General features: G+C 42.1%; 1 protein-coding gene across 1 annotated transcript; it reads right to left on the bottom strand.

The window, feature by feature from the left end:
* Nucleotides 1-620: 620 nt before the first annotated feature.
* MAP1LC3B (microtubule associated protein 1 light chain 3 beta) lies at nt 621-13,839 on the bottom strand. Its single transcript, XM_043898246.1, has 4 exons — nt 13,673-13,839; nt 3,957-4,012; nt 1,483-1,589; nt 621-872 (listed from the first exon to the last, which is right to left on the bottom strand). Exons 1-4 carry the CDS (start codon nt 13,710-13,712, stop codon nt 698-700), a joined length of 378 nt encoding a protein of 125 aa, XP_043754181.1. The 5' UTR covers nt 13,713-13,839; the 3' UTR covers nt 621-697.
* Nucleotides 13,840-15,551: the final 1,712 nt, after the last annotated feature.

Raw genomic sequence — 15,551 nt, 5'->3', positions numbered from 1 at the left:
CTTCTGAAAAACTTGACCAAAATTATAAATTATTCAAGGTTCCTGTTGAGCAGTGGTGTTGTTACTGTCTAGAGAACAAACCAAATGAGAACTCCGGAATGAGAGTGCTAACTTGAAACACACTTATTAGCAAGTGGTGACCCTGGACAGCAGCATGGTTTCCTTATTTCCTATACACCCCCATTCACCCTGCTTTTTGCCCACTATTATGGCAAATGCATTGGGGGTGGGTGGCTATACCTGACAACATACACTTAAAAGATCCTCTCAAGGAGATTCCTCCAGTTGACTGCAAACCCTTCTATAAAAAGCTGGCAGCTTCTGTGAACCTAGAGAAGACAATGTCTCTCTGAATGCTCAAAACTGCAAGTTTTCTTTTGGGGGGAAAAAACATTAACTTGAAGGTCTATATTATTGGCAACTTATAATGCAAAGTATTTTATTTTTAAACATTAAATTTAAAAACAAGATAGCCTAGGTTAAATAATAAAGTTTCCCCAAGCTGAATGTGCTCATTTGGAGCTCAGTTTTTCTGCTTGAAGTACAAAAAAAAACTTCCTAAAACTCCTAGGCAGCAAACTACTGTTTTGATGATCGGTGATTAGATGAACTGATCAACCTCAGTTGGTAACATCCCTTTTTTATTCCTTGGTAAGGGTTTAAAAAATTCTGTAACAGACGCATTTTTCTTTTAGTCTTACACAGATAATTTCATTCCAAAAGTCTCCTGAGAGGCGTATACCATATACAGGAATCCATCTTCATCCTTCTCGCTTTCATACACTTCACAAATCGGAGTGGACACACTCACCATGCTATGTCCATTCACTAACAGGAAGAAGGCTTGATTAGCATTGAGCTGTAAGCGCCTTCTGTTGAAAGAAAACACGTGAAGAAATAGATACATCAATACACAGGGAGAATGTACAAAATATCACCCATATTGGATAGTATTAAAGTATAAAGATTTTGCTAATGTTGCTTCTGGCAAAATGAAATATGACTTAACTGATGATTTGAATATCTCACAAAGCACAGAATGTTTTCTATGACTATATGCAAGATAAGTATTAACGATAATCCTTGATAGATCATTTTTACTACATTCCTTAGGCCAGTTTTAAACTGGCCTAAGTATGCTGGACTTTCCTGGTGGCGCAGTGGATAAGAATCTGTTAATGCAGGGGACACAGGTTCAATCCTTGCTCCGGGAAGATTCCACATGCTTTGTGGTAGCAACTAATTAAGCCCATGCACCAAACTACTGAGCCCTCGTGGTATCTACATAGATGTCAGGATGAAAGAATCAGAAGGGACTTGAGATTCAGCAGGTTAAGAAACCTAAAAACTCAGAAACGAAACACCTTATAGTTTTATTAAGTTGCATAGATTTTTATCAGAACTAGATGGTAGATTTATCTGTAAGCCTGTTAAAGAATGAGAAGTTACCCAAAGAAGTAAGTTTAAAAGATGATTAAATACCTTATTATCTTGATGAGCTCACTCATGTTGACATGATCAGGCACCAGGAACTTTGTTTTATCCAGGACAGGAAGCTGTTTCTCACCTTTGTATCGTTCTATTATTACCTAGAAAAGAAGCCACAAAAGTGGTTTTTAACATAGCCATTAACAGTGAAAAATAGTAAAACTACTTCCTTTGTTGTAACTGGCACATGCCAAAACAGGGTTTACAACAGCACACTTGTTCCTTGTGAAATAAGGTGCACAAGACAACATGGCTGCCTTCAGAGAAGGGCAAGGTAGCCACCAGGTGGGCAAAGTCTGCTATGACTTCTGTTATTTGGAACCATGAAAATATACTACCTAGTCAGAAAAAGACCCCAAGCCTTAAAAGAACAGAGATGCTGAGTACCAGCTTTAATCTCAATCTACACCAATTCCACTACCTGTGACATGACGAGAGTTTTAATAAAACTTTAAGATCTTAACTATGGTAATAGACTCAAATGCTAAGTAACTATCTGACAAGTAGAGACCATGATTAGCTGATCTGGAGACATTTTTTTTTTTTTTTTTTTTTGCAGACTTCTCAGAGATTCTGTCATTTTATAAGATAGCTTTGCTTTTTCAAAAAATGAGTTTTAAAACAATCTTGAACTATGCAGTGATCAAAAATAGTTCCACATTATGACTTAAATCCATTAGCTTCTTGCCATACTTCCTTCCTATAAAGGAAAAAAAATTGTGTTTTAGTGGTAAGCCACATTATATAAGCTATGACTACAGACTAGTGACTGCCCTTGAGCCTTAGTATTACCTATTTACTGAGTACCATGGATATCCTTCCCCATGTAGAGCAATTCTTTAGCCTGCTGTTAACAGGCTAAAGAAGAAGTTGTAAGGCAGGAATGGAAAATCTTGAGAGTTTAAATGCTTATATATATGCTGTTCCACTGTATGGGGCCTACATGAGGTTCTGTAAGGCAAGCCAAGCTGTCGTCACCTTCCCTGGCAAGATCAATAGCTTGAAAGTGAAAGCGAAATCTCTCAGTCATGTCCGATTCTGGGACCCCATGGACTATAGCCTACCAGGCTCCTCCGTCCATGGGATTTTCCAGGCAAGAACACTGGAGTGGGTTGCCATGTCCTCCTCCAAGAGATCTTCCCAACCCAGGGACTGAACCCGGGTCTCCCACATTGTAGGTAGACGCTTTACTGTCTGAGCCACCAGGGAAGTTCAAAACATGGTATCTGCAAGTATGAATATGACTTCTGCAAAAAACCTGAAACTACTAGCAAAAAGATGACCGAAAATGTATGTAAACATTCATATTTCAAAAGGAGGTTATGGAATACTGGTGGACTGTTGGGCTGGTTATTTTGATTCCAATGACTGACAAGTACCTGCTAGCAAATACACACAGCAGGTACTCAAAAGTGAAGAAAAACCTTAAAATTAGCGAAATTACCCAGAAACCTCATGCCCAGGTCATATGTAGGCCTAAGCGTGAAGACAAACTGAAATTTCCAACCAGTCTAAGAAACACAGCAAACATACCTTAAGTACAGAACCCTACAGTCCTGACCCTGCTGAGCAGACCCTTCCTATTGTCTCTTCTGTCTACTTCACAACCCTAATCCCAGATCTTCCCTTCTTCTCTTCCCTCACTTTGGTATGAAATGATCAATCAGAAAGTCAACCATGGAAGCTTCTGCAGAAGTTAGCAGTGGGTGCAATCTTTAAGAGGTGACAATCACCTCCCAGCCACATGGAATGGGATTCTCTTCCTATTTTATAGATGAAGATACAGCAGCTCCTCTCAGAATTTTAGTAATTAGCCCAAGATCACTTAGTAACCCTGAACCTAGGGCCACAATTCAGTCTCTGTCTGAAGCCAAAAGCTCCTTGACCATTTCTCTCTAGACCTAGTTTCACCTAGTTTCACAACAGAAACCTAATTAAGGTCCACCACCAAAGGACCCAGGGCACGGCACATGTAGGCCCTTATTCTACAGGAGCAGCATCTTTCCCCCCACCTTCTGCAAAGAAACCGATCATAAGACGTCGTCTTTCTCTGGGGCCCAGTCGGGCAGCCTGGGCTGTACAGTCACAGTTACGTCTTGAGAGCTATTGATTCTCCCAGTTGTAGTCTCTGCTTCCTTCAGAAGAGGGTGGACTTCATTCTTCTTTGATAAACAGATTTAGCCCCCTTTATCAACAGATCTAGCCCCCTTATCAATTCTTTACCAAGTAAAATTTACATGGCTTGTGAAATGTGTAACATTAAGGCAGCAGACTCAGACTTGGGAGGAAACAGTGATCAGATTACACTGCAGATGAAGATGCCTCCATTCCAGGTCACTAAATGAACACACTGGTTGCATGGTTGTAGATTCCTGCAGAAGCCCGTCAGGCAGTCACATGAAGAAACACTACTGAAGCAGTGCTCTCTTCTGTGTACATTAACAATAACTGAAACAGAGATGACCTACCGGGATTTTGGTAGGATGCTGCTCTCGGATAAGTCGGACATCTTCTACTCTTTGTTCTGCAAAGAAAGGAAGAAACACTGGCATTATTAAGGGCCAAAAATCCAACTTATTTTCTGCACTGGTAGACTTCCCTATCTGACCCCACCTATCCTTAGCTGTGGTAGAGCAAAGCAGTAAAAACATCTTCCCTAGAACTGAGAGAAACCAAACACTAACACCTCATACCTCACAAAGGTTAATATGCAAGATTAACATACAGAGATTGGTTGCATTTCTCTATATTAACAATGAAATATCAGAAAGGTAATGTAAAAAAAAAAAAATATATATATATATATGTATATCTTTCAAAGTTGCATCAAAAACAAAATGAAACTTGGGAATAAACCTGACCAAAGAGGTGAATCACTTGAACACTGACAGCTATAAAACATTAATAAAATTAATGTTCATTCAAAGAAATGGAAATATATCCCATGCTCTTGGAGTGGAAGAATACTGTTAAAGTGGCCAAACTACACAAAGCAATCTACAGATTTAATGTAATCCCTATCAAATTACCCTTGCACAGAACTAGACCAAATAATCCTAAAATCTATATAGAACCATAGAAGACCCAGAATTGCCAAAGCAATCCTGAAGAAAAAGAACAAAGAAAGAGGAATAACCTTCCAGACTTCAGACAATATTACAAACCTATGGTAATCAAAACTGTGTTAGTCGCACAGAAACAGATACATGGATCAGTGGAACAGAACAGAGCGCCCAGAAATAAATCCACACACCTATAGTCAATTAATGTTTGACAAAAAAGGTAAGAACATACAATGGAAAAATGTCTCTTCAGCAAGTTGTACTGGAAAATTTGGACAGCTACATGTGTATCAGTGAAGTTAGAACACATGCTTACTATTCACAAAAATAAACTCAAAATGGTTTAAAGACCTAAATGTAAGAGAGGACACCATAAAACTCCTAGAAAACAGTATAGGTAAAACATTCCCTGACATAAATCTTCACAGTGTTTTCTTAGTCTCCCAAGGCAATAGAAATAAAAGCAAAAATAAACAAACAGGACCTAATCAAACTTACAAGCTTTTGCACAGCAAAGGAAACATTCAAAGGAACAAAAAGATAACCTACAGAGGGGGAGAAGAATATTTGCAAATGATGCAGCTGACAAGAGCTTAATTTCCAAAACATATAAACAGTTAATACAACTCAACAACAAAACAAACAATCCAATTAAAAAATAAGGAGAAGACCTAAATAGACATTTCTACAAAGACATCCAACAGGCACATAAAAAGATGCTCAACATAACTAATAACTGATTACAATATATCAAAACTACAATGAGTTGTTTATCGTATACACTGATCAGAATGGCCATCATTAAAAAGCCTACAAATAAATGCTGGAGATGGTGTGGAGAAAAGGGAACCCTGCTACTGTTGGTAGGAATGTAAGCTGGTGAAGCCACTATGGAGAACAATAATGAGTGCCTCAAAAAACAAAAAACAGAACTACCATATGACCCTGCAATCCCACTCCTGGGCATATATGGATCTAAAGAAAACTAATATGAAAAGATATATGCACCCCAATGTTCACAGCAACACTATTCATGACAGACCAGACAGAAAAGCAACCTCAGTGTCTATCAACAGAGGAATGGATAAAGATGTGGTACATACATACAATGGAGTATTATTCAGCCAAAAAGAAGAATGAAATAATGCCATCTACAGCTACATGGATAGACCTAGAGATTATCATACTAAGCAAAGTAAGAGAAGGACAAATATATGATATCACTAATATGTGGAACCTAAAATATGACACAAATGAACTTATCTATGAAACAGAAATAGACTCAAATACATATAGAATGGACTTGTGGTTGCCAAAGGAGAGGGAGAGGGGGAGGGTTAGATTGGGAGGTTGGTATCAGCAGATGCAAACTATTATATACAGAATGCATAAATAAGGTCCTATTTTACAATTCAGTTCAGTTCAGTTCAGTTGCTCAGTCGGGTCCGATTCTTTGCGACCCTGAGAATCGCAGCACACCAGGCCTCCCTGTCCATCACAAACTCCCGGAGTTTACTCAAACTCATGCCCATTGAGTCGGTGATGCCAGCCAGCCATCTCATCCTCTGTCGTCCCCTTCTCCTCCTGCCCCCAATCCCTCCCAGCATCAGGGTCTTTTCCAATGAGTCAACTCCTCGCATGAGGTGGCCAAAGTATTAGAGTTTCAGCTTCAGTGTCAGTCCTTCCAATGAACACTCAGGACTTAACTCCTTTAGGATGGACTGGTTGGATCTCCTTGCAGTCCAAGGGACTCTCAAGAGTCTTCTCCAACGCCACAGTTCAAAAGCATCAATTCTTCGGAGCTCAGCTTTCTTCACAGTCCAACTCTCACATCCATACATGACCACTGGAAAAACCATAGCCTTGACTAGACGGATCTTTGTTGGCAAAGTAATGTCTCTGCTTTTTAATATGCTATCTAGGTTGGTCATAATTTTCCTTCCAAGGAGTAAGCGTCTTTTAATTTCATGGCTGCAGTCACCATCTGCAGTGATTTTGGAGCCCCAAAAAATAAAGTCTGACACTGTTTCCACTGTCTCCCCATCTATTTCCCATGAGGTGATGGGACCAGATGCCATGATCTTAGTTTTCTGAATGTTCAGCTTTAAGCCAACTTTTTCACTCTCCTCTTTCACTTTCATCAAGAGGCTTGTTCCTCTTCACTTTCTGCCATAAGGGTGGTGTCATCTGCATATCTGTGCATATCTGAGGTTATTGATATTTCTCCCGGCAATCTTGATTCCAGCTTGTGCTTCTTCCAGCCGAGCATTATTTTATAATAAGGGAACTATATTCAATATCCTATAATAAGTCAATGAAAAATTAAAAAAAGATTCAATGAGATCATTGGTACACCCCTTGCAAATATCTGCACATAGTAGATGGTTAATAAATGCTCCCTGTTATTCAACATGAAATAATGTCATTTGCAACAACATGGATGGACCTAGAGATTATCATATTAAGTCAGAGAAAAACAAATATCATATGATATCACTTACATGTACAATCTAAAAAGTGATACAAATGAACTTATTTATTAATAAGGGTTTGGAGAGCTTCTGGGTGGCAGGAGAGTGCAATTACCAAGCTCCAAGGAGACAGAAGCTCCTGTATTCAGCATTCTTCCTCACTCCATGCATCTCTTCCTTTAGCTGTTCCCTGGAAGGCTTTCATAGCTGTCATATTTAGTTAGTTAGTTAAGTCGCTCAGTCGTGTCCGACTCTTTGTGACCCTGTGGACTGTAGCCCACCAGGCTGCTCCGTCCATGGGATTCTCCAGGCAAGAATACTGCAGTGGGTTGCCATTTCCTTCTCCGCCATATTAGGTTGGTGCAAAAGTAATTGCGGTTTTGCACTGTTAAACTTCACCATTTGATATTAGAATACATTCTGAAATAAATGTGGTTATGCTATACATCATTTTAATGTGTGTTTTTCACTTTATGTTTTTTTTTGCTAATAACATTACTTGCTGTTTATATCTATTTTAGACTACAGAAATGATGTACAAAAAGCAAATCTGAGCAACTTACGAGTTCAAAATGCATCATAAAACATCAGAGACAACTTGCAGCATCAACAACACATTTGGCCCAATTGCTAACAAATGTACAGTGCTTTGGTGGTTCAAAGAAGTTCTGCAAAGGAGACAAAAGCCTTGAAGATGAGGATTGTAGTGGCCAGGCATCAGAAGTTGACGATGACCAATTGAGAGGATCATTGAAGTTGCAAGAGAAGTTGCCAAAGAACTCAACGTCGATCATTCTACGGTCCTTCAGCATTTGAAGCAAATTGTAAAGGTGAAAAGCTCAATAAGTGGGTGCCTCATGTTGTTGTTTAGTCACTAAGTCATGTCTGACTCTTTCTGACCCCATGGACTTTAGCATACCAGGCTTTCCTGTCCTTCCCTTCTGCGGGAGTTTGCTCAAACTCATGTCCATTGAGTTGGTGATGCCATCCAACCATCTCATCCTGTCATTCCCTTCTCCTGCTGCCCTCACAATCCTTCCCAGCATCAGGGTCTTTTCCAATGAGTCAGCTCTTCGCATCATGGCCAAAGTATTGAAACTTCAGCATCAGTCCTTCCAGTGAATAATATTCAGGATTGATTTCCTTTAGGACTGACTGGTTTGATCTCCTTGCTGTCCAAGGGACTCTCAAGAGTCTTCTCCAGCACCACAGTTCAAAAGCATTAATTCTTCCATGCTCAGCCTTTTTTTATGGTCCAACTCTCACATCCACACATGACTACTGGAAAACCATAGCTTTGACTATATGGACCTTTACCAGCAAAGTGATATCTGATTTTTAATATGCTGTCTAGGTTGATCACAGATTTTTCTTCCAAGGAGCAAGTGTCTTTTAATTTCATGGCTGCAGTGAGCATCCACAGTGATTTTGGAGTCCAGGAAAAGAAAATCTGTCACTGTTTCCACTTTTCCCCCATCTATCTGCTATGAAGTGATGGAACTGGATGCTATGATCTTAGTTTTTTGAATGTTGACTTAGCAGACTGAAAATCATCATTCTGAAGTGTTGTCTTCTCTTATTCTATGCAAAAACAAAGAAGCATTTCTCAATTGCATTGTGACGTGTGACAAAAAGTGGATTTTATATGACAACCAGTGACTGACTACCAGCTCAGTGGTTGGACCGAGAAGAAGCTCCAAGTCTAAGTGTTAGTCGCTCAGTTGTGCCCGACTCTTTGCGACCCCATGGACTGCAGCCCACCAGGTTCCTCTGTCCATGAGATTTTCCACTGGAGTGGGTTGCCATTTCCTTCTCCAGGGGGAAGAAGTTCCAAAGCACTTCCCAAAGCCAAACTTCTACCCCAAAAAGGTCATAGTCACTTTGATGGCCTGCTGCCCGTCTGATCCACTAGTGTTCTGAATCCCAGTGAAATCACTACATCTGAAAAGTATGCTCAGCAAATTGATGAAATGCACTGGAAACTGCAATGCCTGCTGCAGGTATTGGTAAACAGAATGGGCCCAATTCTCTATGACAACACTCGACCACAAGTTGCACAACCCACGCTTCAAAAGTTGAATGAATTGGGCTACAAAGTTTTGCCTCATCCGCCATATTCACCTGACCTCTCGCCAACCAGCTACCACTTCTTCAAGCATCTTGACAACTTTTTGGAGGGAAAACATTTCCACAACCAGCAGGAGGCAGAAAATGCTTTCCAAGAGTTCCCAGAATCCTGAAGCATGGATTTTTATGCTACAGGAATAAACTTATTTCTCGTTGGCAAAAATGCATTGATTGTAATGCCTCCTATTTTGATTAATAAGGATGTGTTTAAGCCAAGCTATAATGATTTAAAATTCAGGGTCCAAACCTGCAATTACTTTTGTACAAACCTAACCATAATCTGATAATCTAGTAATTAAAAGCACTGTGAGCCACTCTGGTAATTTAGTCAAACACAAAGTGGTCTTGGAAAACTGATTTATATAACTAATCAGAGCACTTGCAATTAGCCTTTGGTGGGGGGAGGGGTCAGGCAGGATGGAGCCCTTAACTTCTTGGATCTAAGGCTATCACCAGATAGTGTCAGAATTAGTTAAACACAGGACAATGAGCTGAACTGCTTGATGTGTGTGGAAAAATACTTATGTCTGGTGTCAGAAGTGAGTCACAAAAAAAATAAAAAGTGAGCCACAGTGTTCAGGACAGCACTGTCAAGTAGAAGAGACACAAAGGTGGAGTTTTTCTTTACATCATCCTTTGAACTCCTCTCTATTTCTGGGGTGTCACTGATACTGTTATTACTTCTCTCAGCTCTGTCCTTATATCTGTCCTATCCCAGAAAAGATGCTGAACCACCTATACTCCACTACCAGCCCTCTTCATAACAAAAATCTCCATCTTGTCAGAGCAGATTTCACAAGCAAAGGGAAACCATAATTTATTTAAATCACTGCAGCCAATATGTAATAAGTTTAACATACCCTGAAATATCTCACATTTAAAAGCTTATCCAAATAAATTTAAGGTAAAAGGAATTACATGGCATCACCAACTCGGACATGAGTTTCAACAAGCTTCGAGAGTTAGTGATGGACAGGGAAGCCTGGTGTGCTACAGTTCATGGGTTTGCAAACAGTCAGTCACGACTGAACTGAACTAAAAAGGAATCACTCAGGCTTAAGGATGAGAGATTTTTTATGTAAGGAGAAAAGGTTTACTATGGTTAAGTGGAGAACGGAAAAGCAAAATAGGCTCTAAATGTGGGGCTTCAAACTATAGTGTCAAAAGCTTTATTTTGATTCATCCCCAAAATATGGTCCAGAAAGGAAGGCAAAAATGATCATTTTCATTAAAGGTGGGACAACTGAGGAAGACAAGTGACTTCCTTAAGATGACAAGAGTAGTACCAGAGTCCTAGAGGAGTATCTTTAGCGTCCCAGCCAGCTGCAATGAAAATCCAGTGGTAAGCCTGGAATAACTAAATATAAAGATGGTATATGCCGAAGCCTCTTTGAGTAGAAGGCTGTTTTCAGAGGCCAGCAGTATATTTAACAAAAGCATTATTACCAACACCACTGTTCAACAGCATAAAAGTCTTTCACTCAGTTACTTTCTTAGTGCTGTTATGATCTGTTTATCATTTGCCTTTCTCAACAGACTGCCCCTGGCTTCAGTCACTTCTGTATTCCCCCAGGGCTCAGGCTTGTACAAAGATGAAATAGAAGCATAATAAATATTTCCCTCAATATGCCTATAAATAAACAATGTAAAACCCCACCCATCAAGGAGTGACATAGCTTAAGCTCAGGGAGTGTTATCTAGGTGTTGGTATAAACCTCACTCTTCAGTCTACCTGTTAGAGTAATTGGAGTTATTTATTCTAGACTACCACATCAACTTCTGAGACAACGAAGACCCATTTGATTATTGATGGTGAAGCTTAAGATCTAGGTTTAACATTGAATCTCAGCAGATTATGTCTAGGAGACAGATCTGTTATTAAACTAGGGCAACCCTAGAAGAAAATGGAGTGAAATTATGACATTTGAGAATACTGAATCCAAAAATATTTGCTCAAGTATAAATTTAAAGTTCACAAAATTATTCAAAATATTTTTAAGGACACACCACTGCCTCTTGACTCAGTGCTAGTCCACTTCATGTACTGGCTACCTCCTGGAGGATGGGAAGAATTCTTACCAGAAGGGTTGAAGAGCAAGTCCAGACTTTGCCACTAGGTGGACCATGATCTCCACCTCTCAGGGCCCCACCCAGTTTTGGCTACAAAAGGAAGTGGTTGTTTTGGGTGAGCTCTAAGATTCTATCAACCCTGGTAGACTATATCGTATCAGAGCTATACTCAATTTTTAATTAACCCAAACTCACTCACTTGGGAAGAGTATTTATTGCTCAAGCTACCTGGGGCTGGTCTTAGGTTCCACAAAAATGGTATCTCCAAAGAACAGATTTGCCTCATTTACTGTGCTACAAAAAGATTATCAGTGCAGATTATCACGATCAATAGCAAGGAAAGGCAATAGCCATTAAATGAAACATTCTTCTGCAAAATGACTATTAAGCCCTTTTTTAAAAAAAATGAGGAGAGGGCAATACTAATTCTTACAACAAGGAGAAAATTTACCTTTTTTATTGATGTTAGCTGAACCTACTGTAGTTGTCATTGCACAAGATATGTAAACCAAGTCATCACGCTGAATACCTTAAATTTACATAGTAATGAATGTCATTTCTCAATAAAAGTACAAAAAAAAAAAGAATCAAGTCAGGAGACAAGGGAGAAAAAAAAGGAGTGGTAGTAAACAAAGCTGAAGAAAGAGGAAAGCCCACAAATATAGTATATGCAACATACACAAATGGAGAAAAACTAAGGCATTCCTACTAGTTTGCCCTCAGGGCCACAGGCACCAGGTGAATTCCTTCTAATTCATTATTTTATTGTCATTTATTTTCACTTTATCTCATTATTCCTCACTTTTCCTACTCTTACTACCTACTCTTCTTCAGGGATTTTTCTTTTTTTTCTTATGATAGAAAATAAGTGTCTATGTATGCAGCCCTAAGTGCTTTGAAATTATTTGTAAAGACAGTGAGAAATACTTGAGTCTGATCCCAAATAATTTCATAATTAGATGGATTAGAGAGAATGAGATTGAGGACCATAGCATTAATCCACGAAGAGAAATCACAAGGGCAGTGTCAGAGATCTGAAGAAGATATATATATTTTTTCCATTTATTTTTATTAGTTGGAGGCTAATTACTTTACATTCAGGGATTTTTCTAGAAAACCTAAAAGTACTCTAAGCAAAAGGAAAGTTAACTATGGTATTGGGTCCTGAGAAAATGGGCATCTTTCCCATACAAACGTCCCCAGTTAACTTTTAATGCCAGTCAGTAAGGAGAGTAGCCAGGTACAATGGCCAATCTGCTCCAAATACAGCTCCCAGGGCTGCACAAAAACTAATATTCACGAATATCTTAGTTCACAAAGGTCATTATATACAAAATTTCTTTAAAAAAAAAGAAAAGAATAAAGACACCTCTAAGTCTTGCAAACCAGCCAACTGCTTCAAGAGGCTGAAAAAGATATCCTCTTCAGATCAACATGAATTTCATTTTTTGTAGTTTCTCAGGCACAGGAAATAATTATCGATAATGAGATCTACAAAACCATATCCAGGTTCAAATGAATGCTTGCCTCTTTTCCAGACTCCGGGAAACTAGACCAAAGTAGACAGCAGAGATACTGCTGAAGATCGTAAAGATTAGGACAGGAAGGAACGCTGGTCCCGCCCTACTCCACCTGGCCTGAGATAAACAAACAAGCCTTACACAAGGATCTACAAGGAGGCCACGCTGGTATTGCAGCAGTTTTGCTTTAAAAGGAGCACCAATCACCTCCTTCCCATCGGTTTTGTGCAGGAGTAAGTATTGTGATGGTGTTACTTTCGGTTTCCACCAAACACTAGCATGCTAAGTAGGGACTCCAGCCCGAACTGGGAGAGAACGGATTTGCCGCTGGTGTCAAAGAATGCTGTCGCTAGCCAGTGAGAAGAGCCACCCACCCTCGCGCTTGTACCACAAATAGGACCAAGACGTCGCAGCCACGCAGGGCTGCAGGGGAAGGGGCGGGCGTGAGGACCCCTCTCCGTGGAGGTCCTGACATCTGAAGGGACCATGTGTGACCTAGACGTGCACCCACGGTGCCACCACCTCTGAGAACCCGGCCTGGCCCCGGGTCAGACTCCCCCACAAGGCCAGCACGCTCGCGCTCGTCTCGTCGGAGGGCCCGAACACCCCGGGGCTGGGCGCTGACGGCCCCAGGCTCACAACCCGGCGGCCGCCCGGGCCGAAAGGTGATTCAGCAGCTCCCAGCCAGCGCGCCCTCGGCCCCTCAGGCCCCCGGGCCCGGCGGCCCTCGGCCCGACAGGTTCCCTGCCTCGACTCCCTCAGCCGCCCGGGCCCGGCCTTCCCGCAGCCCCCACCTCAGCTAGCCTCGGCCCCTCAGCCCCGTAGCCCTCCGCCCACCCGCCCTCTCCGGAGCCCCTCAGCCCGGCTCGGCCCCGCTGCCTCGGCCCCTGAGCCCCCGCCGGCCCTCAGACAGCGTCCGGCCCGCGGCACCCACCGAAGGTTCGGCGCTGTTTGAAGGTTTTCTCGGACGGCATAGCGCTGCAGGCTGGGTGGGGGCAGCGAGTTGGAGGGTCCAGGCGGCGGCGGAGACGGCGACAGCTCCGACGGTGGCGACAGCGACTTCTCTTGTGTCTCCTCAGCCCGCAGACGCGTCAGGTGACCTGCGCGGCGTCCTGGGAGGCGGGGCTAGGGGCGGGCCGCAGTGGCCGCCATGGCGGGCGTGGCGGAAGCGGGCCGCGCGCAGCGGCCGGGGCGGGCTCGAAGCGCGTGGGTGGCGAGGAGCGCGTCGCGCGCATGCGCAACGCCAGGGCTCGCGGGAGCGAAAGGGCGCGCGGCGACCGGCCTCGGGCCGGGGGAGAGCGAGCCCGGAACTTGGCCGTCCCTCGCGGGCTTGTGCCCGGTGGACGCGCGCGGTGCTGTTTCCCTGGCTGAGCTGCAGGGGCGCGGCCTCGCTCCTGTTCCCCGTGCCAGTTACGGTGGCCAGCGATGTTTCCACAGGAAAATAAAGGCCTGTTGTGCCCCTGCCTCCTGAGAGCTCACAGCTGGAAGCTGCTGGTTCTTTTCCGTCGGCGGGTTTTTGTGTCTTTGTTTCCGTTGGCTTTCCACGTCAAGGACATCTCAGTTTTCTTTTCTAAGGAAACTGTCAACTGGTAACTTCCAGCACACATTGTCCCAACTGGGAAAAGAGCCAAAACTGCATTATTTCAGGTTATGGTCAGTCGAGTCTGGCTTTGGAGAAAGTCCGTGCCCTGGGCTTGACATCCGGCCTTAGGTGACTTCTGGAGTGGAGGGGGCCCTGGGCATCACCTGCGATGGCAGGGCGCCGGCCTGTCCGCACCTGGCAGAGTTCACTACCTTTCACTGATCTCCGCTCTTCTCTCAAATAGCGAGCCTTACCCATATTCAGTCCTCACAGTCTTTCAATAACTAACTAGCGCAACTACCTTGAATACCTAACCATTTTTCTCAGTCTCAGACTCATTTGTACTATATTTTAGAACTCCAGGTGTTTTCTGAGGAGCAGATGGAAGTGACCTGGTAGAATATAGATCTCTATGAAGCGTTTAGTGAGCAAGTCAGTTATTGCCCAGTTCAAACATCTAATAAACAGGTATGTGAATGAACAGTACTTGATTCTTTGACTGTTTTTGCTTTTTAATATTTTTTAATATCTTTTTAATATCTTGGACTTCTCCCCTTTTTTGAGTTTGGAAAAAGCCTTTCTTATAATATCTGTTGGATAAAGTAATTGGATTGTACTAATGAACATTTATTATACAAACTTACAGAACCTACTAAAACATAGCTCTCAAAAAGGTTCCAGTGCAGCTGGAATTTCTTCCTTTACAGAGAAGCCAAGTCTGTTGTATAATTACCCCCCACTGCCAGAACAACTATGTTAGTTGTGGCTCTGTACTGTGTCACTTCACAAAAGAACACTGTATTGTGCATACGTTACTTTCCCAGGTTCCCCCCGCCCCTTTCTGTCCGAATTCTTTACCTTGAAAAATCTCTGATAAGGTACAGTTAATAAAGAGGACTTAGGGACTTCCTTGGTGGTCCAGTGGCTAAGACTCCATGCTCTCAATACAGGAGGCCTGGGTTCTATTCCTGGCTGGGGAGCAAGATCCCACATGCTGCAACTAAGGGTTCAAATGTTGCAAGATCATGACTCAAAGATCCTGCCCGCTACAACTAAGAACTGGCATAGCCAAATAAAATTAGCAAATAAAGTTTTAAAAAACAAGACTATATAGAATCCCGTTAAAAAATAAAGAGGACTTAAACATTCTATCTGGTTTCCAAAGGGAGGTTTTAAGTTCCATGAGCATTCTTAGTATTTTTGTATTTATTCTGCAAAGATTGGGATGGGG

Source organism: Cervus elaphus, chromosome 4 (assembly GCF_910594005.1).
Source record: "Cervus elaphus chromosome 4, mCerEla1.1, whole genome shotgun sequence".
Classification (NCBI taxonomy): domain Eukaryota; kingdom Metazoa; phylum Chordata; class Mammalia; order Artiodactyla; family Cervidae; genus Cervus; species Cervus elaphus.
This window is presented reverse-complemented; position numbering and strand designations above follow the sequence as displayed.

Coding starts and splice junctions, on each gene's coding strand:
- MAP1LC3B (XM_043898246.1), bottom strand. CDS start 13,712: ATGCCGTCCGAGAAAACCTTCAAACAGCGCCGAACCTTCG. Junction 4,013..13,672: donor CAAACAGCGCCGAACCTTCG/GTGGGTGCCGCG, acceptor CTTTCTTTGCAG/AACAAAGAGTAGAAGATGTC. Junction 873..1,482: donor GAGCTCATCAAGATAATAAG/GTATTTAATCAT, acceptor TTCTTTCAACAG/AAGGCGCTTACAGCTCAATG.